We start from the raw sequence: 27531 nt of genomic DNA, 5'->3' as shown, positions 1-27531 counted from the left end.
CATATAAAAGCAAAATCACAACTTTGTTCAACATTATATTTTATGTTAATACATTTTCATTAGTTAAGAAATATTTATCAAAATTAAATAAAATTATTTCACATGAAATATGACAAATGTTTTCGTCACACGCGATCCAGATTTATTATATTTCGGTAACGGTAATTCATGGCTTGTAAGCAGTAGTATAATTGCCGTTCTGGTAAACAGATTTACTGTTACTAAAATTAAACTTGTATTTGTTTACTATTATATATAGATAAAACTGTCAGTTTATTTCATGGCGTGCTACTGTCATGTGTGGCTCATTATGCTATTTTTCCCAAAATGTGTTGAAAGATAGGCGTACACAACTTGATTGAAAGTGGCTGTTATCTTTACCTCCCCGCAGGATTAGTCACAGGAAGTGGTATTTCGCCATTTTTCTACTCCAGGAAGGACGAAGTCGGTGTCTTCAGACAAATACTTTTGAGATTTGAGGGTAATTACGTAGTTTATGTGTAGTAGGTAAGATTCAGTTATCACATAATAGTTTTCAAGTTATTACATGATAGTATTTTTGTTTTCAGGAATAGACAGCAGCACAAACTTCCCTGAACCGTTGTTTGTTCATGTCAGGCAGAAAAACAAGACGTCGGAAGTTATCTGAAACATCTGCATTTCACACTATAGGTTACTTCCGTCTGTATATGTAGGGCAGCGTGACTTTCATCGTGGAACTAATCATTTCATGTCAAATCACATATTTCAATATGAAAAAGTAATACTTAAAAGAGAGAATTTGTACAAGTGAAAGTTCGATACTGTCACAACCATGTACAGACCATCCTTGAACAGTACTTTCTACTTGTGAAATAAGCCTATCCCTATAGCATTCGGAGAATACCTTTAACATTATAAAAAAACAAGTGCTTAGTCTAAGCTTAGCCATTTTAGGTCATCCTGGCAGTTTCATTTCTTGGTAAATTCAATGTCTATCCGTGTGTTTGAAACATGTAGGAATATGGCATGATGGTTTCAGATTCTTGAACATGTTGAACTTCAAATATATTTTCCCCAAAATTCGTTTATCATAAAAAGGTTATAAATGACATGTAGAAACTCCTGATATTCCTAGAAAATTTGATGTATATCTCTTTTTAACTTGCGATTTACTCAAATGCTATTTGGGGTGAGAACACCTCACCGATGCCCAAGCATATGCCATTGAATTTATTTAAATATGTAAAACTTTATAGATGTTTGACCAAGCTAAACAGTGACTTTGGATCATTGTACCATGACACTGATGACTAATGCTGAAACTGTGAACAATTGGACCGTCTGACTTTGTCTGTCCTGATTGGATTATTTTACACAAATTGCTTTGATAATAGTATTTAAGATTGCTGCCTTCAACAGCATTTACTGTGCATCAATAACATGTTTATTCAGAAACACAAGTCAAAGTGTGCACTCTTTTTTCCAAATGTTTGTACAGACCTAAAGTCATGTTATATTGTCCATATGTGTATGCAATTTTCACTCAATGGTCTTGTTTTTCTACCTGTCTCTATAGCAAAGGGGGACCTATGTCAGTTGTAATATATCATCACCTCAATTTATAAGCCTATTTACCAAGTGTTATATGCACTAGACATAGCAATAATGTGGCAGATACATAACTACAATAAAATACATTAAATAAATACATCTGAACATGAATTTGAAATTTCACCAGAATCTATGCCACTGAATTCTTTTTGGGGGTAAACAAATTTTGTTCTATATTAATAATTACAGTGGGCCTAAGGTTGTTCTTACTGACGACCTTTGAAACACTGAGGTACTATTTGTCTTTATTTTAATAAAAGACATCTTATAGGCATAATGTTGTCTGCATGTATCCTATTGTATATATTTTAATCCCATTTATTTATACATGGTATCTTATTTGTTTCAGATTATCCCATAAAGTTATGAAGTTTTAGCTTATAAAGTACTTCACAGGAGTGTTTGTTGTTTTAATATAAAACTGACTGAAACAAGATGCCAACTATACGCCGAACACTAAAAAATGTGGTTAAGAATTACTCTGACGCTCAAGTTAAGGTCCGGGAGGCCACCTCCAATGACCCATGGGGTCCGTCAAGTACTCTCATGTCAGAAATTGCAGACTTGACATACAATGTGGTGGCTTTCACGGAAATTATGCAGATGGTGTGGAAGCGTTTAAACGATGATGGCAAGAACTGGCGACATGTGTATAAATCATTGATGGTACTAGACTACATTATTAAAACTGGTAGTGAGAAAGTAGCACAGCAATGCAAGGAAAATTTTCACGCTGTGAAAACTTTGACCAGTTTTCAATACATTGATGCTGGAAACAAGGACCAAGGGATGAATGTGAGAGAAAAGGCAAAGCAGCTCGTGGCACTTCTCTCTGATGATGAACGTTTAAAAAATGAACGTGCAAAGGCTCTTAAAGCCAAAGAACGTTTTGCACAAAGTGCTATGGGTGTAGGAAGTACAGGAGGGGACAAGGTAAGTCCTGCCATGATTGTCATTTCATAAGTGTGTTATGTTTTATGTGAATTATTGTTTTATATAAACAAAAATGAAGTGTCTTTGCATTTCTTGTTGATGCTGGTTTCGCAGTATCTATGGATCAGAAATAATGAAGGGCATGACTATCCCAGTGGTACCGACACACTTACTGAGTTGCTTCCCTTTACCATGGATCGGACAGATCTGCAATGATATATCTTGGGTTTCACAGTAAGTGCCTTCAGCTGACAAATTGGGAAAATATAGTGTAATTATCAAACATTTCGATTATATACGTGTTATTATATGTTCAGACAAAATTTGAATTTTTGTTTAAAAGTGGAAATTTTTACTGAAATTTGCGGCAGATTGTACTGCATGTTAGCCTTTGATCGGGTCTTGCTATATCATTGGGCCTTTATAAGTACATTTAGCTTGTCTGTAGTTTTTAGACCTGGGCGTTCTACCATATTCACCATAAGCACACACACCATTATAAAACTGAACTTCTGTTCAAAGACAGGTTGAACCCAACTCCCTCCTCAGTGGAGCTTGCATTCACATATTCCTGGTGTGTATTTGTATAATTGGATAAAATACTACCACTAAGTAAACTTGTTAAACATGCAAAATATAACACTCAAAGGAAAACATATGCTCTTTCAAATATCTAAGTGACCTAGCCCATCATGCCATGACACATTAACTTTGGAGTATGAAAGAATTGGTGCAGTTTTTAGTAGTAGCTTGGTAACATTGATGAGATTTGGCATGATGGTATATATTCTCAATGCCTCTAAAACTGTTGTAGGGGCGGTGGGGTAGCCTAGTGGTTAAAGTGTTCGCTCATTATGCCAAAACCCGCTCACTGTAACTGTTGTAGCGACATTTCAGATGTGCTAACATCATATGTTTAGACTTAAGTTTGCCTCCAGTAATATAGAGTTCTGCTAAAATGAGATTCATGTTCAGAATGCACACCATTGTACACGAAACTGGTTTCCTTCCTTATCCTCATTGAAATAAGTTCCACTTCCTGACAAATGAATAAACCACTTAGAACGAACTTGAACGATACAGTGACCCTTGCCCAAGAGTTCGAAGTTAGGACCATTATGTGAAACATGCAGTGTCATCAGTTTCATCAGTTTCAGAGTTAAATGTGCACATGTTGATATTTATCTTTTTGCAATTGAAATGTTTTTAAAACATGGAATACCAACATTAATGCATTTAGGTTTTGTGGTATTTGGGCATTTTCCTGATTGTACTGATTATAAAACCCTTTAGCATGTTTAGAGAATTTGAAATTAAATTGTCCAAAAAATTTGAATAACAAGTTCTTAGATTACGGATAGGTTTTTGCTTTGTTTTTGCAAAATGCTGTCAAATGCACCCAACAAGCAGATTTGTATTTACATAAATTAATTGTCCCGATAACAGACTACTCCATAATATTGCATAATATTTTTAGTTCATTGTTTAACTATGATAAAATGTGGTCAGTATATTGAGAAAATACTTTCACATTTCTTTGTATTTATAATAAAATAGTTGTATTTATAATAAAATAAATTAAAATCATCATCCGACAGCAGTTCAAATGAATATTCTTCCAATTATGAAATGCTGTTTGACACAGTGTCACTCATGTACTCAATAAAAAAAGTTAAGAACCACCCTGATATTCAATATTTAAGTATTATTTGGATCCTAATATGAACTATTAAAAATATGTTTCTGTAAGTGTTGCTTTGGCTACAAGTTTCTGTTGAGTATTTGACTGAAGAGATTGTTCCCAACAACAGAGTAACAGCTGAGGTGCTATTTTAGTCGAAAAATAAACAGCTGTTTGTAAGTGGAAGAGAACAGCAGTGTGTTAATGCCAGTATATTGCAGTACATATCGAAATACATTCCTAAGTGTAGCAACATATTGCAACACACACTTTTCCAGACAATACACAGCCCTTAGAGAACATACACTATTACACATTTTAGTGACATTTTCAAGATATCCTTGGAGTGTATGAAGGAAATCTTACATTGAATCCTTCCATTTGTGACACTGGATGAGGTTTCTGTTAGGGATGCCGCTATACATCGATACATCGATGCATCAATACTTTTCTAAGACGATACAATTATCGATACATTCTAAACTGTAGTGTATTGATATTTAGTTTTGAAAGTATCAGTTTAAATATGTTTATGTATCGTTTACGTTTTGCAATTGTATTATGTTTTGTTATGAGAGTAATAAATGATTATTTTTCATGCACAAAGATGGAAAGATAGAACTTTTTAATCTCTGAGAATAGAAAAATATTGATCTTTTCATAGACAATTATAAAATATGAAATATTAATGTTCAAAATGTAACTAAATTTACACAATAATGCCGCAAAAATAGGTATCATATTTATCGCATCATGACATGGGTATCGTGATATGTATCGATACATGACACTTATGTATCATGACATCCCTAGTTTCTGTATCACAGACAGGACACATAAGAGAAGTGTGTGATTTTTTGTTTCACTTATTGTACATACAGAAAAGAATCTTCAATCTTTACTGTTATGCCCTTCATTTAAGACATTCATATTGATGTGTATTTTTATGATCATTTCTTGTTTTCATTTTAGACTAGATTTGAAGCAGGCAGTCCAACCCTCCATGGTTATGCTGACCCTTATGGTGGTGCAACAGGCTCAGGATATGATGATGGTACGCCTGATATTCTTGTCATGTTTGAACTCCCCCGACATGAAATAGGGCTGGGACGATTCACCAATGCACTGATACATCACGATACATTAAAATTTGATACAGCTATTGTATAGTCGACTGGTGTTTCGATACACAACGATACACGACTTTTTTAAAAAACAGTATTATCTTAAACATGATCAAGTACATATTTCGAAAAATACGCAAGTATGATAGTGTTACTTGTTTGTTTATTACAATAGTGTTGTTGTTATACACAAATACCTTGAAATAAATCATTTTAAATCTTAATACTGTGTCATTCTTTCAAGGTGTATGTATCGCGATATGTATCATGACATGGTGTATCGTCCCAGCCCTAACATGAAACATGGGGGATGTCGTTTTGTCATAAGGCTAAGAGCTAATTGACGCTAATGTTTGCTAAGAAGAGATTTTTTTGTTTCTCATCAATTATTTGACTCTGTTGTTTTCTTTTGGGGCCAGGTTTTGCTTTAGCCTGATTCCAACTTTTACATTAGCTGATCCATTCACAGGGTGTCAGATTCACAGGTGATCATCACCATGTGTCGCATTGTGCAAAGAGTAACAGTGGGCTTTAGTAACAAAAAGTCAACTACTGAAGAAAGAAATTCCTCTAAGTGATTAAGTGATGCATGCATCCCATGAACTTCGACATTGCACCCATTTACTCGTGTCCCTTTTAGCTGTTTCAGTGTCGCCGACCAGTGGCGGGAGTGGGAGCCGGCGTATGTCTGTTGAGCTTGACCACGCTCGACCAGCGTCCGTCGGGGAAGAGGAACTCCAGCTGCAGCTGGCTCTCGCCATGAGCAAGGAGGAACACGACGAGGAACTACGCAAGCAGAAGTCGGACGATATTAAACTGCAAATGGCCCTTGATGAGAGTCGCAAGCATGCTGATGAGGTATGTGAAAGCTGTTTGTATTCTGAGAAAATTGTCTGTTTTGATCTCTGACGTTCAGTAGATACAAAGGATTATGGTTGAGTGTGTATTCTGAAGCATGAAAATGCAAGGCTCAAAAATGGTTTTGTAATTTTTGTAACTTATTTATAATTTCTTATTTCCATTAAAAAAAAATAGTGTAAAAATTAATTGTAGTGACAGTGATGTGCTTCAGCCACTTGTCTGAAAAACTTGTTGGTCTTGTCAGCTTAAGAAATATTAGTTCACACTGGAAATGTTAACTCTTCTTAAAGTATATAAAAAGAAACGCTCTTGGTAGTAGACGAAGACTAGTATGTAAGAGGATCCCTAGATTCAGGTGGACAGTATACCCTTTTTCAAACATTGTACAGAAAATGTTGCTATACACATTGTCATTCTAATATGGTGACTTAAGTATTATGTATTCAGTCTGGTGATGTATCCATATCTGTTCGAATTACTGGCTGCGGTTCACAAGAATGGCTACAGTGAAATGAGTTGATTTATTTTTGGCATTGAAGATACTCTGATATTTATCGGTAATTGTATAATTTTAGGTTATTGATTACCAATATGTATGATCTGTATTGATAGCCATCCCTCAATGTTTGGTCACATGAGCCACAACATTTGCATTTCCACAGCCTCAGTATACATGGTCAACAGTTATCCTGTGAATGTGTGAAGTTCAGTAACTTATATCTGGGTGGTTAGGTTGCCTACTGATTAGAGCATTCCAGGTGTCACCTGCTATAGGTTGCTGTTAGTATCTAAAACCATAGATACAGACGATATCTAAAACCATAGATATTCTATATTTCTTTTGTGTGAACTCATGTCTACAATTAGTTACTGTCTTTACAAGCATACTGCTCATGTCTTCATTTTTTCTAAGTTATATAATGCCCCACTTTTTCTTCTGTGAGATTGTGTGTTTTCTTGTGGAAGAATCAGTTTGAATTTATTTTGTTCTATAACACAGTATTACATCAGTGAGTGATATTCATTGTGTCATCTGGGACTTGCTGTCATCTAGAATTCTTTTAGCTTCGTACAGGCTTTTACCTGATGCAGGCGTATTACTATCAGGTATTTCATGTGTAATGACCCACATTATTCAACCCACTGCGTTACATTTGCAACTGAAGTTCGTTCAGAACTAGTGTCCCATGCTTAATCCTTGTGTGACATCCCATTGCATAATTTCCATGCACTTGACCAGGTCTCCATTCAACAAGCGCATCTTTTTACTGCGACAAACGTAACTCCAAATACGTAGAAATAGGCTTACAGAAGTTGAAGCCCTGTCCCTCCAAGGTACCTAGGTGCTACAACTAGCGTTAGTCAATGTTAAAGTATAGGTATCAGGGATTTACAGGACGCGAATTCCTGTGTCGTATCCGCATAAAAATTGACAATGGACACAACAAAGTTTATTAGCGCATCCACAGGGACCAGTAAAAGTCCAAATACTTTTTGGAAACATTCCAATCAACTAACAATAAGTTATCACTGCTTTTGCTACTAGCTGGGTTTGGTATCATTTGCAATTTAATTACTGTAACACTGTGATGATCATGATACCCAATACAATAACAGTATTAATAATAATATTTAAGTGTCTGGGACCCCCATTTTGTAGTCCAGGGCCTAGATTTTTGAAGCTCTATTAGCGCTAAGATAGTCGTTAGTTAATGTATGTTTCTTACGACTATCTTTGTGCTAAGAGAGCTTCGAATCTAGGCCCTGGACCCCTGAAAATTAAGAGTATGAGTCCCAGGGACCCTCAGATACAGGACTCAAGGTAAATCCCTGGGTATAACCGTCATCTTAGCATTAAGATTGCTTTGTTGAATGAGTCTCTGGTCTGTCGAGATGACAATTTCTTTAGGAATCCCGGGGCCATTGTACAAAACAACCTTAGCACTACGTCGTAAGTCTGTGTTAAGGTATGGGAGTTACGGTCACCTTAGCACTAAGATAGCTTTGTACAACAGCACCCATCTGCTTTATGAATATGTGATCATAAGATCATTGTTTTGATTGTTTAATTTATTTATTTGTTTTATTTTGTTTTTATTATTTATAGAAAAGCCTGTTCTGTTCATACTTGTTCATAAAATATTACTTAGGGTGAATAATCTGACAGAGTCACCCAAAGGATTTCGAACAGGCAATGCCCCTAATCCCCTTTGTTAGTTACAGTGTGTTACATGACTGATTGTAACGGTATCCTGACTACATGGATTATTGCTCCTGCAGTCAACCAGTGTCTATCCTAGCCCAGCTTTCAATATTTAAAGGCCACAATGACTAAACTGGAATATTTTGTAATTCACAGGGGTTTCAACATTTCACTCTAGAGAAGCCAAGTGGCATAAATTGAATACATACACATGCTTGTGCACACATTTTGTCAACACTTACCTCACATTACTATTGGCACATATCATTTTCAACTTAGGGATGACAAGACTTTATGGATGATCAACTTCTTTATTTTGACAATGGCGACGTTTCGGATAGATTCTTATTCCGTTTTCAAACATATGGACGATATAAGAATCTATACCGAAACGTCGCCATTGTCAAAATGAAGAAGTTGATCATCCATAAAGTCTTGTCATCCCTATGCCACCAACTTCTGTAATGCCACTCAAATCATTTTCATTTTTTGTTCAAAGTTTAAGACCGATTTACAAGCAGTTATTTATTCATTTTGTTTATTTTGTTACGATTATAGGAACAAAAGAAGAGTAACAATAGAGTAAGCCTAGTTTTGTTTCCACTTTGCATGTGGTAAACGCTGTTGCCCTTGATGCTCATTGTCGATCCGTTTTGTAACTGTAACAATCTGTGCCTTTGTTCAATGCATTTCTGTACACAAGGCATCTTAATACACTCCTCCACGTGTTGACTGTATGTTGATAATGTTTACAGAATGCTGCATTGCTGACTTGTATATGATCTTTATTAATGGAGACAGTTTGAGGCTAACTAACTACCTCAGTAGGTTGTGTGTTTGTCCTTGATTGTGGCATGACTACACCAACATTGATAGGTCTTTGTTCATGTACGTTTGCAATGGTAATTGAAGTGATGAAAAGATTTGAATTTCAGTTTCAGTTTCACATTTCTTTGTCATGTGTGAACTCTTTAGTAGATGCATAATGAATTAAACATTTGACATGTTATTAATAATTTATAATCTTACTCTTTTTTTAAAAAATCTGTTGTTTTGAGGGGGGAGAGCATTGGTTTATTTTTCAGAAGTTTCACTATTATGTCATTAAAACTGAATAAGATCATTTAGTCTTGATTAATTGTTAAGTTAAAGTTTGCATCTGGGGGATATTTCGTTTTTGCAAATTGACCTGAATTGAATATTTTGTTTTTCGGACATTGGCTTTTGTTGGAGACTGTTTATGAATATTTCCTTAATATTCCTGTAATATTATGGAAATATTTATGAATATTGCATCAGGTTTGAATGTTTTATGAATTTTTTGATTTTTTTTAGTTTGAGAAAGTAAGAACTTTTTTTAAATACCAAATCTGAACAAATTTGAATTCTTTTCTGATATACCTGCCAAGGGTACTTACATAGGACTACAAGATGAGTCCCTTTATGGAACTCCAAAACTTATAGGTAATGTAAGCTGTTAGTTATTTCAATAAGGTTGGATGGACAATATAATCCCTGTTACAAAGTACCACAGAACATCTATTTTACGATTGATCTGCAGCGTCCAATGCTTATCAGAAGAGGTACCTAACAGCATCTTGTTAAACTCACCGACTTGGTTGATGCAAGTCATTGTATCCCTACTGCTGAGATCAGCACTCATGAGGTCAGTCAGTGGATTTTCTGGTCCAAAGTCAAATGACATGTAAACAAAGCAAACTGACATCAGAGGTTTAAGTTCTCCATTGCATTAGCTTCAAATGTAGGTTCTACAATTCCAGTGACTTCATTTCAAGTTTTACTGAAGTGTTCCACTGTTTGACTTAATAATGTAGTTGAGAAGAACAGGATAATAGATTATGAATGTTTCACAATTCTGACAGCATGACTTTGATTCTATTGATGATGTGTCAAGATCTGACGTTACTAATACAATGGTCTGAAACCTCTCTAACTCAGGTTTGTTACTTAAGCATGGTGTGTGCCGTGGCATCCATGTCCTGACATCTGTCCTTCACTGAATGCACGACATAAACAGGGCTGGTGTATGTGTATGACGGTGCAGTCCTGACATCAGTATCACCCACTCTCCTCCCATATCACACCCACTCTCCTCTAGACCACACTCACTCTCCTCCCAGATCACTCCCACTCTCCTCCCAGATCACTCCCACTCTCCTCTAGACCACACCCACTCTCCTCCCAGATCACACCCACTCTCCTCCCAGATAACACCCACTCTCCTCTAGATCACACCCAGTCTCCTCTAGATCACACCCACTCTCCTCCCAGATCACACCCACTCTCCTTCCAGATCACACCCTCTCCTCTAGACCATGCCCACTCTCCTTCCAGATCACACCCACTCTCCTCTAGATCACACCAACTCTCCTCTAGACCACACCTACTCTCCTTCCAGATCACACCCTCTCCTCTAGACCACACCCACTCTCCTCTAGACCACTCCCGCTCTCCTCTAGACCACACCCACTCTCCTCTAGACCACTCCCGCTCTCCTCTAGACCACACCCACTCTCCTTCCAGATCACACCCTCTCCTCTAGACCACACCCACTCTCCTCTAGACCACACCTACTCTCCTTCCAGATCACACCCTCTCCTCTAGACCACACCCACTCTCCTTCCAGATCACCCACTCTCCTCTAGACCACACCCACTCTCCTTCCAGATCACACCCTCTCCTGTAAATCACACCCATTCTCTTCCAGCCACCCACTCTCCTCTAGACCTCACCCACTCTCCTCCCAGATCCACACCCACTCTCCTCTAGATCACACCCACTCTCCTCTAGATCACACCCACTCTCCTCCCAGATCACACCCACTCTCCTTCCAGATCACACCCTCTCTCCTCTAGACCACACCCACTCTCCTCCCAGATCACACCCACTCTCCTCCAGATCACACCCTCTCTCCTCTCTAGACCACCCACTCTCCTTCCAGATCACACCCTCTCCTCTAGACCACACCCACTCTCCTCCTAGACCACACCCTACTCCCTTCCAGACCACACCCTCTCCTCTAGACCACACCCTACTCTCCTTCCAGATCACACCCTCTCCTCTAGACCCACCCTCTAGACCACACCCACTCTCCTTCCAGATCACACCCTCTCCTCTAGACCACACCCACTCTCCTTCCAGATCACACCCTCTCCTCTAAATCACACCCATTCTCCTCTGAGCCACAGCCACTCTCCTCTAGACCACACCCACTCTCCTCACAGACCACACCTACTCTCCTCTAGACCACACCCACTCTCCTCTCAGATCACACCCACTCTCCTCTAGACCACACCCACTCTCCTCTCAGACCACACCCACTTTCTACCCCATGCCATGCCCACTTTCTACCCCATGCCATGCCCACTTTCTACCCCATGCCATGCCCACTTTCTACCCCATGCCATGCCCACTTTCTACCCCATGCCATGCCCACTCTCGTCTAGACTAAACCATTACCATCCAGGTGTGCCCACAAAACAAAACCTTATTAGTGAGATGAACATTAAGATTGTGACAAATCTACTATGAGGCAAATGGGATGTTTCATGAGTTTATGGGAACAATTATTATTATCTTACCTCACACATGAATGTCGTTTTCTGATTGGCTGAGCACTCTTCTATTATTTTCAATGTACCCCGCTTACAAGCGAGTAACATTTTCTATGTTACCCGCTGGGAATGCCGAACTGTGGGAATTCATTTGGTTCTTCGTGTTAGTAATTCTTTATCTCAAATGATTGAGTCATGTACGATGTACAGAAATTACTGATGTTTTGCAAATGCAAATCAGTGGAAGGGAGGTAACTCTAAATTGTTTTTCTTGTCGTCTGGTATGGCTAATTGCCTAACTCTGGTACTCCGTATTATGATCCGATGCCCGTGCTTCAAACAGTTCAAAATTAACATTAGGGTGTTCGGTAAGATAAATAGGATGCTTCAGGCGAAGGGATCGTAAACAAACATCAGGGCTCCAGATAAAGGACGTATGTACGGATAAAACATATGCACGATACGGTAGGAAATAATTTAGAGAGCGTAGCAGATACGTACCACATCAATGGTGTACGGTCTTAGAATCATTTACAGGCGTATTTATCTGAAAAAAGTATTGTTTTATTGTTTATTGACCTGTTTACACAAGAGTAGCATTATTGTGGTGCATATATGAAACGAAACACAAGATTACTGATATTCCATTAATTTCCATTCAGTACTCTAAATGTATACATAAGGTTTTCCAATACTCCTATATTGAACAAATAAGGAGTACGTACTCCTGATGTTGAAAAATTATCTGGAGCCCTGAACATAGAGGGTACATCAACCCATGGGCCCCGAGCTACGAGTGAACAATTTATAATATTATTCATGAAAATTGTCTGTATGCTATCAAGGAATTATATATCAAACATGTCATGTAATTGCTCAGGCTTAATCATTTATATATTCTTTGTAAAGCAAAAAGGCAAAACATTACAATGACACGACCTAATGACAGTATCGTAAGACAAGTTATGCTACAGCAAGGCCTGCTCTTGCAAGGGAAATGTAAAATGGATAAAAAGTCACAGGTCTGTTTCAAAAGACCTCAGACCAGTTGAAAAGCCATAATCTTTGAATGGTTAATTAAGAGCAGAAGGATCTTGACCAAGGTCTCTTGGAAATGACAGTTTTGAACGTTTTATACTTCACCTTCCAAACAAGATGCATGGTTGTGTTAAAAGTAGTTAGCACATGAGAACATTTCATGATGGTTTCTTGCTAACCAGTTAACACCACTGTAACATTAATAGAAATGAGATCTTGTCATTACAGAGTGAAGCTTTGCCTGAATGAATGTGAACAACTTCAATATTTAGACTCAGCATGTACGTTATCTACAGTTGTTCTTTGGCGTAAGGCTGAATGTTTGGACAGGGTAGCCATGTGGATTTAGGCAGAGATTGTGCTCTGCGGAGTTGCATCCCTTTGTCACACCAGGATCCACCGATCCTAAATATGAATCCCACACTTCCCACATTAAGCTGACGCTCTGTGACATTTGTGTTAACTGAAATACTGTTGAAAGCATCTTTGACCCCAACATTATCTCACATACACATGGGGCGTGGGGTAGTCGAGTGGTTAAGGTGTTCGCTCATCACCCCAAAGACCCAGGTTCGATTCCCCACATGGGCACATTGTGTGAAGCCCATTTCTGGTGTCCCGCGCCGTGATATTGCTGGAATATTGCTAAAAGCGGCATCAAACTAAACTCACTCACACTCACTCACTCACTCACTCACTCACTCACTCACTCACTCACTCACTCACTCACACACACACACACACACACACACACACACACACACACACACACACACACACACACACACACACACACACACACACACACACATGCCCGTGTGGCGTGGAGTTCAGCACCATATAAGTGGCCTTGTAATAACTCTCCACAATGAAATGAGGTGCTTTCCTGGATATCTGTAACAAAACTCCCAGCTGTTTCATTAGAGAAGGCCTGGGTTTAGCACCTTAGAAGTGGCCTTATAAATGTTATTATAGTATTTCAAGTGAATATCATCAGTCTTCACTTCAACTGCTTTGCGTGTGACCTCCCTGAAATCAAATCAAATTTAATTATTTACAGTGGCTTTTTAAGAATGTATGCATGCCATTTGCATATGTTCTTTCCTGGAATGTGAAAAAGTGTTTCTATGAAGATTTCCGACTCAGGAATATAAGTCTGTTATGCAGGGCCGTTGACTGATTTGGGTAATGTCTAATATTTGCTGATGTAGGGCCGTTGACTGATTTGGGTAATGTCTAATATTTGCTGATGTAGGGCCGTTGACTGATTTGGGTAATGTCTAATATTTGCTGATGTAGGGCCGTTGACTGATTTGGGTAATGTCTAATATTTGCTCATGTTTTTAATTTTGATTTTTCATTTTCTGTTTGATACTTTCGAGCAATGTCATTTTTTTGTGAACATGTACAGTCTAACGAGCACAAAGAGTTTTCTTTGAAAATGACGATGTTGTTTTTTCCTTTCATTCAAACATAGGTAATCATTAAACCACCTGCTGGAGGAAAGAAGGTAGATGATTTGTTCCATGAACTATGAACACACCTAACTGCAACTAACACACCTCTTCCCAGTCATTTGTAGTTTTAATATTCTTGTAGAGATTGTGTGATATCAAAAACAGTTGATCCCGTTCATTTAAGAAGGAAGCTGGTGTTTCTGTTACTGTTTTTTATATTTTGTATTGTATTCTTTTTAAATAATAATTCGAATGAGACCCATCAGATCTATGTTTCTTTTTTGAATTTGTATTCTGTTTTCTTTTCTTTTTGGGTTGTTAAATTAAGCTCTGTTCAGATCCCATTTTTCTTAAATTTGGTTTGTTCATGTATTGTATTTATATTTGGCTCTTAAGTTTCATTCTCAATGATCTAGCGTTACATATCCCGAATTCTATTTTGGTAAATATCCTGGGCCTAGATTTTCAAAGCTCTCTTAGCCCTAAGACAGTTGTAAGTTAATGTTAATGTATGGGACTTACTACTATCTTAGAGCTACGAGAGCTTCGAAAATCTAGGCCCTGGACCATCGGTTGCAGTTGTTTTGAATTTGACATCACCATCTCGCTCCAGCTTATCACCAACTTAAAACTTTTTAACTAAATCAAAAATATTGAGCAATATTTTAACTGATTTAACACTGTGTCATTTGAATTTGGTCCAAAAGGAGCTATGGTGGTGAATGGTTTTAGCATACTTTACCATAATAGAATGGATTTGTACACAAGATCATTGAGAATGATAAAATTTCTCAAATACTTGCCTTTGAAACTTAACATAGTGTTTCTTGCCACCTGAAAATACATATTTTAAGCTTATGCATGAGATTAGTACAAATATTTCAATACAGTCATTGCTTACTCACATGATCTGATCGTACAGACCCGGCATAGCAATAATCCTTGGTAGACCTGACAGTTGCATACCATTTTCTCCGCTTCTGCATTAGAGCTTATAGAACATGAATATCATTTTTGTAAGTTTAAATTCATCTGCAGTAATATTGGCTCAGTTGCCTTGTCATGTAACTGAATGTGCAGATGGTATTTCTGAAGGCAACATAAGAAGTAATGTCAACTCAGGTTTATTTATCTTCTCACCCCCTGAAAAATGTGTGTGGGTTCTATTTCAGACCATCCAACTGCTACTCTCATCAACAGTGAAATGCAACATAAATATATTAATGGCATAAAGTATGCACAATGTTATAATGTGATAAATGTTCAGGAGCAACTCAAGGAAAATGAGAGAAAAGTTTAGATTGTGGGTGCTGGAATAATGGTTGGTAGGAAACTGGAAACACACATGTTTGGAAAGGGGTGCTTACGTGAAGGCTACTTTACTATAAAGTGGGGTTTCATTCAAACACTTCTGTCATGTAGTTGTGTTTTAATATTTCATGGCTGAACCTCTGTAGAAATGCCACTAAGCAAGCAAAGTGATTGCATTCTTTAGCCCGAATTAACCCAGCACTTCATCTCATACTAGCACCTGTTTTCGTTTTGGATGACACTTAAACTTGCTGTTTCTGTTTTCCAGACTCACAACCCAGGCTTGCTGAACTTATCGGATGGGGGGCGGAAAGCAACAGCCGATCCCTGGGGGGTGCCTCTACATCAGAAACAGGAGCCAACGGATCCCTGGGGAGGCCCACTGCCTGGCCCAGGGGCACCCAAAATACACGCTGCCTCACCCGTACCAGCTGACCAATGGGCATCACCTGCAGGGTCCCGGCCATCTCAACCGACTCCTCCCATTCACAATATTGACCCCTGGGGAGCACCAACCGTGAGCCCAGCCAGATCTACACCTCAGTCAGGGTCCACTCCTGGTAGGTGGAAGTGTGTGTGGTTAGGATTATTGGCAGCAGCATACACAACATTAGCACAGGCATCACCTTGGCTGAAACTACTCTTACTGCAGTGTTCAAATGGTGTTTCAAAGTAACAGGACATTGCGTCCTGTAAGTTTCAGAGGTCTGTCTGACCCACTGAAAATTCACAGGACCCATAGAATAAAAATTGAACACACATTTCAGATTTAACACTTCTTATAAGTGGCATTGAAATTATTAACAAACGTAAAATTTGTAAACAACAAACAAGTGTGATGTATCACATACGACAACTTCAGTCAAAGTCATTGTGAAATATACAGTCGGACACTGGGGCCGGCTGGTGGTAGACTTCCACCGGACCACCGGCGAATCTGCCGGATTTGTCAGAGGGTCAGGCGCTATTCGTGAACACTGTTACTGCTTGTGGTGACGTTGGGGTAGCATAGTGGTGACGTTGGGGTAGCATAGTGGTTGAAGTGTTTGCTCATCATACCGAAGTCCTGGATTTGATTCTCCACATGGGTACCGGGTACATAGTGTGAAGCCTATTTCTGGTGTCCTTTGCTATGCCATTGCATGAATATTGCTAAAAGCAACGTAAAACCCAACTCACTCACTCAATGTAACTGCTTGTTTAGTCATACCTTTGTCAGTACTACACCACTTTCTTCCATCTCTCATGAACAGACAGGGCTGATTTACAATGCAAATGGTTCCAGTGGTATCATAGCAACAACAGATTCCTTGCCTGCCAACACCATTATTCTTCAGATAATGTTCACATCAAGTCATTAAATACCCACGACCTGCCTCCTTTTCACTTTCACATAAGGCTGACCTTGTATAGACCTGTTGGTCACTCTTGCTGAAAATTTTAATCCCCATCAACTGTTACTTAACCAATACCAGGTTGTGTTCCACTGTCCCATTTCTTATGTGGCCCATTTCCGTGAAATTGCTGGAATATTGCTAAAAGTGGCATAAAACTAAACCCACTCACTAACTCTTGTTCCACTGTTTGATCAGAGCAAGATTGCTCGCTGTGTAGAACAGGCAAACTGTAGATTCCAAGTCTTTTTGTTCCTATTTAATATTGAATATATTAGATTGCAACTATTACGATTGACAATTTCATTACAATTTCCTGAACAGACCATAGCTCTGTGCAGCAACAAGTCAATATTGAAATCATTTATTGGGATCAGATCTCAGCTACTTCACAGACTATACAACCCATGAAGGTCCTGGTTAGAATGAGCCTTCAGTAACCCATGCTTGTCGTGAGAGGCGACTAACGGGATCAGGTGGTCAGGCTCGCTGACTTGGTTGACACATGTCATCGGTTCCCAATTACGCAGATTGATGCTCATGCTGTTGATCACTGGATTGTCTGGTCCAGACTCAATTATTTACAGATTGCCGCCATAAAGCTGGAATATTGCTGAGTGAAGCGTAAAACTAAACTCACTCACTCACTCACTCACTCACTCACTCACTCACTCACTCACTCACTCACTCACTCACTCACTCACTCACTCACTCACTCACTCACTCACTCACTCAGACTATTCCTGTCTTTATTGCTGCACTAATAACATTAGGTATCATCACTGAGCTAATCCAGATGGGAACACCCACTGGTTAATCCATCTGTATTGACTATAGGACAGCAGGCCTGCTGACAGTTTGGAGACTGAGATTCTGCTTACTGATGACTCAGCAGTCTGGATATTTCCTTGTCATCCTGATAAGTACTTTCAGAGGAATACATATTGATGGTCATAATTATTTTTGAAAATTTTCTTGATTATTTCTGAAGTGTGTTTGTACACAGTTGTGTAGTTGTATTGTGAGGAGGACGATGTTGAGTTTGTATGGTGAGAAGTCATGCCTGTTGGCGTTTGAGGAGGAACCAGAGGAGGATCTGGATGAGGACAATGTCACCCTTCCGTTCACTGTGTATGCCATGTGTAACCTGCCTGTCGTTGCAGTCTTAGGTATTGTGTGTGATTTATATTCTGGGTTGCTGGATTGTTTAGATTAAGGTATTTATACTCTGGGTAGCTGGATTGTTTAGATTAAGGTATTTATATCTGGGTTGCTGGATTGTTTAGATTAAGGTATTTATATTCTGGGTTGCTGGATTGTTTAGATTAAGGTATTTATATTCTGGGTTGCTGGATTGTTTAGATTAAGGTATTTATATTCTGGGTAGCTGGATTGTTTAGATTAAGGTATTTATATTCTGGGTTGCTGGATTGTTTAGATTAAGGTATTTATATTCTGGGTAGCTGGATTGTTTAGATTAAGGTATTTATATTCTGGGTAGCTGGATTGTTTAGATTAAGGTATTTATATTCTGGGTAGCTGGATTGTTTAGATTAAGGTATTTATATTCTGGGTTGCTGGATTGTTTAGATTAAGGTATTTATATTCTGGGTAGCTGGATTGTTTAGATTAAGGTATTTATATTCTGGGTTGCTGGATTGTTTAGATTATAGGTATTTGTTTAGATTATATTCTGGGTTGCTGGATTGTTTAGATTAAGGTATTTATATTCTGGGTTGCTGGATTGTTTAGATTAAGGTATTTATATTCTGGGTTGCTGGATTGTTTAGATTAAGGTATTTATATTCTGGGTTGCTGGATTGTTTAGATTAAGGTATTTATATTCTGGGTAGCTGGATTGTTTAGATTAAGGTATTTATATTCTGGGTGGATGCTGGATTGTTTAGATTAAGGTATTTATATTCTGGGTTGCTGGATTGTTTAGATTAAGGTATTTATATTCTGGGTTGCTGGATTGTTTAGATTAAGGTATTTATATTCTGGGTTGCTGGATTGTTTAGATTAAGGTATTTATATTCTGGGTTGCTGGATTGTTTAGATTAATTGGTATTTATATTCTGGGTTGCTGGATTGTTTAGATTAAGGTATTTATATTCTGGGTTGCTGGATTGTTTAGATTAAGGGTTGTATTTATATTCTGGGTTGCTGGATTGTTTAGATTAAGGTATTTATATTCTGGGTTGCTGGATTGTTTAGATTAAGGTATTTATATTCTGGGTTGCTGGATTGTTTAGATTAAGGTATTTATATTCTGGGTAGCTGGATTGTTTAGATTAAGGTATTTATATTCTGGGTAGCTGGATTGTTTAGATTTATATTCTGGGTAGCTGGATTGTTTTAGATTAAGGATTGTTTGGGTAGATTAAAGGTATTTATATTCTGGGTAGCTGGATTGTTTAGATTAAGGTATTTATATTCTGGGTTGCTGGATTGTTTAGATTAAGGTATTTATATTCTGGGTTGCTGGATTGTTTAGATTAAGGTATTTATATTCTGGGTTGCTGGATTGTTTAGATTAAGGTATTTATATTCTGGGTTGCTGGATTGTTTAGATTAAGGTATTTATATTCTGGGTGGATTGTTTAGATGGATTGTTTAGATTAAGGTATTTATATTCTGGGTTGCTGGATTGTTTAGATTAAGGTATTTATTGCTGAGTTTAGATTAAGGTATTTATTCCGAGTGAGTGAGTGAGTGAGTGAGTAACTTAGTTACTTAGTTGCTTGCTTAGTTAGTTACTTCCTTACTTAGTCTGGATTTACACCGCTTTTAGCAATATTCCATAAACGGGCTTCACAAGACAATTGTAGACTGCTTTTATTGAAGTAGCCTTCAAGTACAGGAATGATTATCAGTTAGCTATAAGATGACATTGTGGACATATGAAGTCTGGTTGATATTTCATTGTTTTGAGTCAAAGTGTTTGTCAAATTCAACATTGTTCAGAATGTTATTGATTTCAAGGAACCCTGAGTTGGATATGGCACTGCATCTGTTCTTTTAGTGACATAATCAATGAGGAGTTGTGAGTAGGGCTATGCCAAGGAACCAGTTACCTTCATGTGTGTTGATTTTAGAATATGGCACCTTACCTTATTCATGGGAATTTCAAACATCTTATGAAATTTTTATTCTTCAATGTGCTTTATTTACCACTGTTTAAATTATACTCAGTAGTTTGTGGCTTTTCTAGTGGTCACAAAAGGTCCGCATTACATGTATTTTTGTCAACTTGCATTAACACTGCCTTCCTGTTTAATTTCAAGCACTGTAGATGGTCCTATTGTAGGTCTATGGTTGGAAGGTGGAAGCAAAACATCAAATATAAGCAATATTTGGATATTATCAGTTAAAAACATTGCAGCAGTATTTCTAGAGTATGCTATTACAGGCACAAAGATCAAAAGGAACAAAATAGATCTTTTGTACTAACCATGCTAACTACGGAAATGGATTGTCATAATTGCTGATTCTTGCAGATTAAGACAGGACTGTTGCAAGTGATTTCTTTAGTGAAATGTGAATCCTTGATTTCAGGATCTCAACCAGATGCCTGGGGAGTAAGCCCTGGCCCACAGAGCTCGCCCTGGGGGTCCCCAGCCCCACCCCAGCAAACCGCTAGTATGGATCCCTTTGGGTCTCCAGCAGCACCAATAACCACCACTAATGGCACCAACAATATCGATGAAGCATTTGACCTGCTGAGCTCTCGGAGCACCGAAGGATCACCGGCCAAATCAGCTGGTTCTTCTGCAGCTCAGGCCTTTGACCCATTAGGTTGGTGATCTTTGTAACATTGCAGGGTTAGACCACGAGGCTGTTAGTTTGAGACAAGTGAATATCCACAGTTGTATTTCACCAATTATCTTAGATATACCTCTCTTTTTAGAATGAGCTGTGAGCTGTGATGGATGAGATCAGTTGTCTACCACACTTATGTACAATTGACTCCTTATTTGATAAGGGACAGAGTAAAAAAAATAAGGGATAGAGTCAAAAAGGGATGGACAGAAATGGGTACATGCAGTAGCAATGATGACTTAAATGTTATTCCTCCACAACTTTTTTCACAAGTGGATTCCAAGACAGAACTGGCGCCACATAGCCAATGCTAGTCATAATTACCAAGTTGAATATTTTTATTTTTTTTTTTTTTTTTTTTTTTTTTTTTGATTAGCATAGGGACAGATGTTACATATCCGATGCATAAGTACATATATATAGCAAGATGTTACACTGCTACTATGTGAATACAAATATATCCATTTCACATAGAGATGAAGATATTATCCACGGATGTGAAAGTAACATCCTCGGAAATGTACAGCATTTGCTTTACATACTATATTGAAAAATTAGGGCAAATATAGGATAAGTGCTAGAAGTGAAAGTATGGAAGTAGGGAGAGAAAGACAGGAGAGGGGGAAAGAGTAGATGGGATAGTTGAAGATTTTATTGAATGGCTTTGTGGATTATTGTAGTACTACATTGGCATGTATAGATGCTTATCAACCTATGGTGTTCTTGGCCTTCCATGTCCATGGTGTATGATTGTCATCAGAGCTGACGAAAGAGACTGTGACTGTGTTGATAGCATGTCACAGTGCCTGAAATCTGTCATTGTCAGCTTCTTGGATTTCAGTGAACCACTGGTTGGTCTGATCCTTAGACAATGATGTTAGGCATATACTACTCAATTTATGATGGGGCGGTGGGGTAGCCTAGTGGCTAAGACGTTCGCTCGTCTCGTCGAAGACCCGGGTTCGATTCCCCACATGGGTACAATGTGTGAAGCCCATTTCTGGTGTCCCCTGCCATGATATTGCTGGAATATTGCTAAAAGCGGCATAAAACCCAACTCACTCACTCACTCACTCACTCACTCAATTTATGATAGGGAAAGTGAGACATAGAAAGCCAGTACCACCTTACATTATATGTAAAGTTCCATGTGATTGGATGTTAGGAAGTCTCTTAGCAAAAACTGTACAGTATGTATATGATCTGCAATATGAATGTTCAGTTGTATGCATTTGTCAAATGTTTTGTGCACTCTCCCTCCTCTTCCTACCTCTCTTTCACTGCCAATGTATCACTGCAATCCCACGTGTGGAAGTGTGTGAGGATTAGGGCTGTAACGAATACACTATGTTGCGAATATGATACGTATCACGAATATTTGGTAACGAATACGAATAATTATTCACGAATACAATATTGCAGTTAAGTGACTGATGCACAATATTGAATGCCCATGTTGACAGTGTTAATTTGTCACAGCAATAACCAGTCATCTCATGACACTCAAATTCGGTATGTAATAGTTAAGTTGACAGTACCATGCGTGGCCTTGACAAACTAACATGACTTGCGCTACTACAAGGCTAGTACATAATGCATTCTTGCATATTTCATTTTGAAAAAGGACATATGGGTTCAAGTGAAACACACACCCTTAAAAATTGTAAATATTTATGAATATTCGGTATGGTGACCACGAATAACGAATTGAATTCATGAAGGGCTACGGTTCGATTCACCGAATATGCGAGTGAATCGTTACAGCCTTAGTGAGGGTATGTTTGCTACATGCTGGTCATGTTTCTCTTGCTCACAGTGGACTCCAGTGCAAGCGATGGTGCATGGAACATGGGAATCCTTAACCAGAATCTACCACAAGAAAAGAAAAAATCTGCTCATGATTTTCTTGGCCAGCATACTGGGCTAGTTAATTTAGATGAACTTGTATCGAAGCCTGCACCCAAAGGTTAATGTCTTTTATCATTCACAGTGCGGAGATCCACTTCCAGTCTGTATTAACTATCTCAGTTTACATTTGATTTGTATAATATGACAAGATTGACAAATTCACAATCAATAATTAAATGATAAGGAATACCTATAGAGGAATTCAGTATTTATTGGATGAAAACATGAATTCATAAAAATAAGATGGTTCCTTGTGAGATTAATTTGTTTCTGTAAAAACATTTTGTTCTTTTCTTACTATTTTACATACGTAATTATTTTGGTTTGAAAATACATGGGTTAACTTTGAAGTTTGAAGAACTGAGTGGATGATGTAAAGACGGTGTGATGACGAAACTCCCTTGCTTTCCCTTACAGGTAATAACCCATTTGCTGCACCATCAGCCAGTAACCCATTTGAACAGCCCGTCACACGAGTACCCATGAACCAACTACAGAACACGGCACCTGGTTTCACACAGCCTGTTAATTCTGGACTCCTGCCCTCCCCTCTCATTCCAGTGAACACAGCCCACCAGCCCATGCAGCCACAACAACAAAGTTACAACCCCTTCTTATGAGGAACGGTCCACTCTCAGCGGATGGGAGGCTAAGATATCAAAGTTACGTGTTGCTCCAGTATTCAAGAGGTCTGGAGCTCGGCAGATCTGAATGTATATTTCTTGAACAAAAAATTGTACATTTATGTTTTAAGGTATATAAGGTGTGACCCCTGTGTCTGATCAGTGTCTAACATTTATCAATATAACCGGGGAGATATGCCTGTGTTGGGTAGACCTAGCAGACTTGCTGCATGAAGATCTCGAAACAATACACAGGAAAAACTTCACCCCTCCAATTTCTTCGTCTATAATTTATACCAGTGATATTAGGATAGCATTGACTGTATTCTGTACTAGTTAGTTTGACCCTCAGCTTCATTCGTCGCCCTTGTTTCTACAGGCAGTTTGCTTTTGTGTGAAAACAACTCTGCAGTTTAAGTGTAAAAAATACATCATAAAATCAACAATAATCCCTTCATTGTTCTTAATCCCCCATACTGACCGCTCTTTTGATATTTATGTATATTGTGTATGCAAATTTCACTTCATTAAGTTGTGCACAGTTTGTCTTTTCAGACTTGCTATATATAATTTTCATTTGAATATTTTGTAAGAGGAAATGCTTGTCGAAGTTATTGCTTACACCATACACCTGTGTTATGGCAATACTATTTACGTTAATAATAGCATAAGAACAGAATCGGTTGTTCTATCAAGCATGCGATAATCACTAATGTTCTATATATTTGTTACAGTCTGCATTCAAGGAACCCTATAACCATGACCATGTTTGATGCATCGTCTACAATATGTAGATATTTCATATCAAAATTAGTACCGGGGTATTAGAAAAAATACAGGAGTGTTACTCAATGTCTATCAGTGAATGAAGAGAACAGATTTGTTTGATATACCTGACAGCTTTCATTGTACTGGGATGAGTGAAGAATGAGTGAGTGGGTGAGTGAGTGAATGAATGAATCAGGTTACTGATGGAAACCAAGTTTGATTTGGTCACAAATACCAAGGCAAGGTGTATGTGTATTGTACAACTATGTAACAATACGGTCTTTCAAGGGAATGCCTAGCTTTCGCCTATGTGGTAGAGTAAGAGCTGGATGTTCTATAAGAATATTTTTGTAGGTGGTACTGATACAATTTGCTGCAGATAATCTATAAGAACAGCATCGCTGTGGTGCGTACAATCAATATGTATTAGCCAAAGGGATGTAACAGTTGTTTCGTAAGATTACCATGATTATTTTTGTAGTTGCATTTAATAATTGTCATCCAATTTACACACGAGAAGGCGCGTTGAAAATATGTCTAAGTATAAGGGGTAAATATAATCAGAAGCGATTTCAAATACACAAGAACTGCATCTTATGTTCGAATTAAGTTTTGACCAAATATATTGGTAACATGCTACAAAATTTAACTAGTACAGGTCAGTATGCTTATGTGCTTGAGTATGATATGTAAGCATGGATTGACAGCAATATGTGTTAAGTCAGTATTGATCCTGGTTCTGCTTGAATGGCTGGGATTCCCTGATGTTGCATGAAGCAATATTGACAGCTTGCCTGGCATTATGTCTTGTGTCGAGTAATTGCATGGAGCTGTTGTCCAAACACGTTGGCTGTTATTGCACAAGACAGAGGCCTTATCTTCTTCATCTTCTTGCAGATGTTGAGCATGCTATTTATTCAGTTTCGTCTATATGTGTATTCATAAACTGTGTGATGGTTATTACACTAGGAGTTGATGTGTAATTCAAATGAACAGCTGCATAGTCATTTCAGGAGAGTCTCTGGGTTGGACTGTCCCGTGAGAGGAAACATCTAGTCCTTGTATTTCGCTCATCTCAGGACTTTTTTCTCGGCTATCCATCCGTAACACTATCTGGCTGAACGAAGGGGCTAAATGTGGAATAAGAATTACCATTTTCAGACTACAGCATGTAGAAATAGTGCTTCTCTATTTATTTATGACTGTATGTTTGGTTGGTATCGTAGGTGTTATGTTAACCAGGAATATTGTATAGTCCTTTCACTACGTTCCGATCTTTCAGCACCACATAAAACTAGTTTTTGCACAGACAGGTGATGTTTGTCTTGAATCATCCAGTTCAGTTCTTGTGAATGTTGTCTTTTGTTTTGGAGATTCTGTCTGGCTATGCAGCTTATGGCATTACTGAGATTCTCAGACAATATTTGTTTTGGCAGCACGTTTTGTATTATAAACAGAATGAAAGGATCTGAAAGATCAGCGAAAATGACATTAATAGATTTGTATGATAACTATGATTATATTTTCTGTAAAATAATCATCATTATAAAGGACTTTTGTAATTTGAGAGAATGGCCACAACCAATCAAATCTTAAACTTCTTATTTTGATTTGAAAGTATATGTAACAGGTTTGTTTTGAAGACGATCAAGTACTTCTGGACATTAAGTTTCTGTGAAGTCCCATGGAGTCCTTTCTGGTTCCATATATACATGAATATATTGGTCTCAAAGTTCAAATCAACATGATTCTCATGGCTAGCCTGCCTGGGTAGATGATCCATGGAAATGTAACCAAACTCAATTTCTTGAACTGTGACCTTGTTTTTTGCATACCTGAACACAGCATTCAGATCATGCTTCTGGTTGTCTTTCCCCACTTTTCCTCTTCTTTCCTGGGTCAGTACAAAGGTATTGATTAGTTGTGGCTTGAGGAATAGTTACCATGAATATAAGCATTCATACAGGTCCATGTGTACTCGAGCATGGGCCAGGTTTATATGAACTCGAGGTTAAGAGTGCTGTACCAAGGGAGACAACTCACGTCTCAAACATGCATGTTGCAGACCATGAACAGAAACAGTACAATGTCAGGATCTGTTTTGACCTAGATGATGCAGAAAAGAAAAGGCAAAATGTTGATTGTGTGGCATGCTCTTGAAATTTTGTACTCAAGTTTGAGTCAGATTTTAAAACATGGCACTTAACTGCATTTTTGTGAAAGGTTGCTCCCTGTTGGAGGGCTAATGAGCAGGCATTTAGTGTGATATGTACTCTTCAGTGTTTAACCCTGTTTAATCCATGATCTACTGTTGAACATCAGGCAACACCAGGTGAATATGCTCACCGCCCACTGCCAGTTTCTGTTACGTTGTGTCTGCTCCTCAGTTGCTAAACTCACCATAGTCTTTCATACTGTATCAGACAAGGCAAGGCTTCTCACTGTCAGCTCAGCCACGTTTAATCACCCCTGAGAAAAAACAAGCATTTCAAAATTCCTGTACATTTTTATTAAAACATTTTATCAGCAGAGTTAATAAGATATGACAAAATCATAGGATTTCACTGTACTGGCCTGTTAATATCCCAATTCCAGGGCAAGATGTGTTTGTTGTAATGAAAAAGTTTGGGTCCCGCCATCGATGTATTCTGGCTGAAAATTTCAAGAAATGTCACTTAATTTCTCACTTTGTTTTGCAAGGAATATGTACTGTTTTGATAGTTTTGTTCTATCAATTGTACTTGTTCAGAAAAGAAATATTTTTGGGATTTTTGCATGAGAATTAGTTTGACAGACAATTTAATTTATTTCATTTTCTTTTGAAATGTGTTGATTTTGAATCTTTTGAATGTAAACCTTTTTGTCACTGAACTGCATATGTTTTTATTTTACATTTTAAAATATATTGCCAAGTTAACTTACATATACTGGAGTTAGATGGGATGCCTGCATTCTTTTACACAGATTATACCAACTTGAAATTAAAGCAACTTTTAAAATTTGAAAGAATAGTTATGGTTTTGGTGAACTGCTGTAGATTTTTGTCTTTAACTATTGTTATGTAAGGTGGATTTGTGGTTTGTTCATCAATATTTGTCTGTTTTTCCTTTGATAATGCAGTATGCTGTCATGAGCTCTTTGGCAAGTGGTAAGCTTGTGGAAAACGTGTTTATTTTCATGTTCAGTCAACTCTGGATATGACTTGTAAAAATTATGCGAACTGTTTATAACTGTTTTTAG

At 38.0% G+C, this 27531-nt stretch overlaps 1 protein-coding gene across 5 annotated transcripts; it reads left to right on the top strand.

Moving 5' to 3' along the window:
• Positions 1 to 279: 279 nt before the first annotated feature.
• Positions 280 to 25777, top strand: LOC124284153 (epsin-2-like). 5 transcript variants are annotated; one of them, XM_046720214.1, is made up of 10 exons: positions 280 to 481; positions 1943 to 2526; positions 5180 to 5261; positions 5972 to 6189; positions 8954 to 8977; positions 14486 to 14518; positions 16045 to 16336; positions 20729 to 20968; positions 22809 to 22958; positions 23318 to 25777. In XM_046720214.1, the coding sequence occupies exons 2-10, from the start codon at positions 2029 to 2031 to the stop codon at positions 23518 to 23520; spliced, it is 1740 nt and encodes a 579-aa protein (XP_046576170.1). In that variant the 5' UTR covers positions 280 to 481; positions 1943 to 2028; the 3' UTR covers positions 23521 to 25777. The 5 variants fall into 5 exon arrangements, with proteins under 5 accessions (XP_046576170.1, XP_046576169.1, XP_046576172.1 ...); XM_046720213.1 differs by having other exon boundaries at positions 280 to 507; XM_046720216.1 differs by lacking the exon at positions 14486 to 14518 and having other exon boundaries at positions 280 to 507.
• Positions 25778 to 27531: the final 1754 nt, after the last annotated feature.

Source organism: Haliotis rubra, unplaced genomic scaffold (assembly GCF_003918875.1).
Source record: "Haliotis rubra isolate DU_JTF1 unplaced genomic scaffold, ASM391887v1 Scf33, whole genome shotgun sequence".
Taxonomy (NCBI): Eukaryota; Metazoa; Mollusca; class Gastropoda; order Lepetellida; family Haliotidae; genus Haliotis; species Haliotis rubra.
The sequence above is the reverse complement of the archived record's forward strand: the minus strand, read 5'-3'. Positions and strand labels throughout refer to the sequence as shown.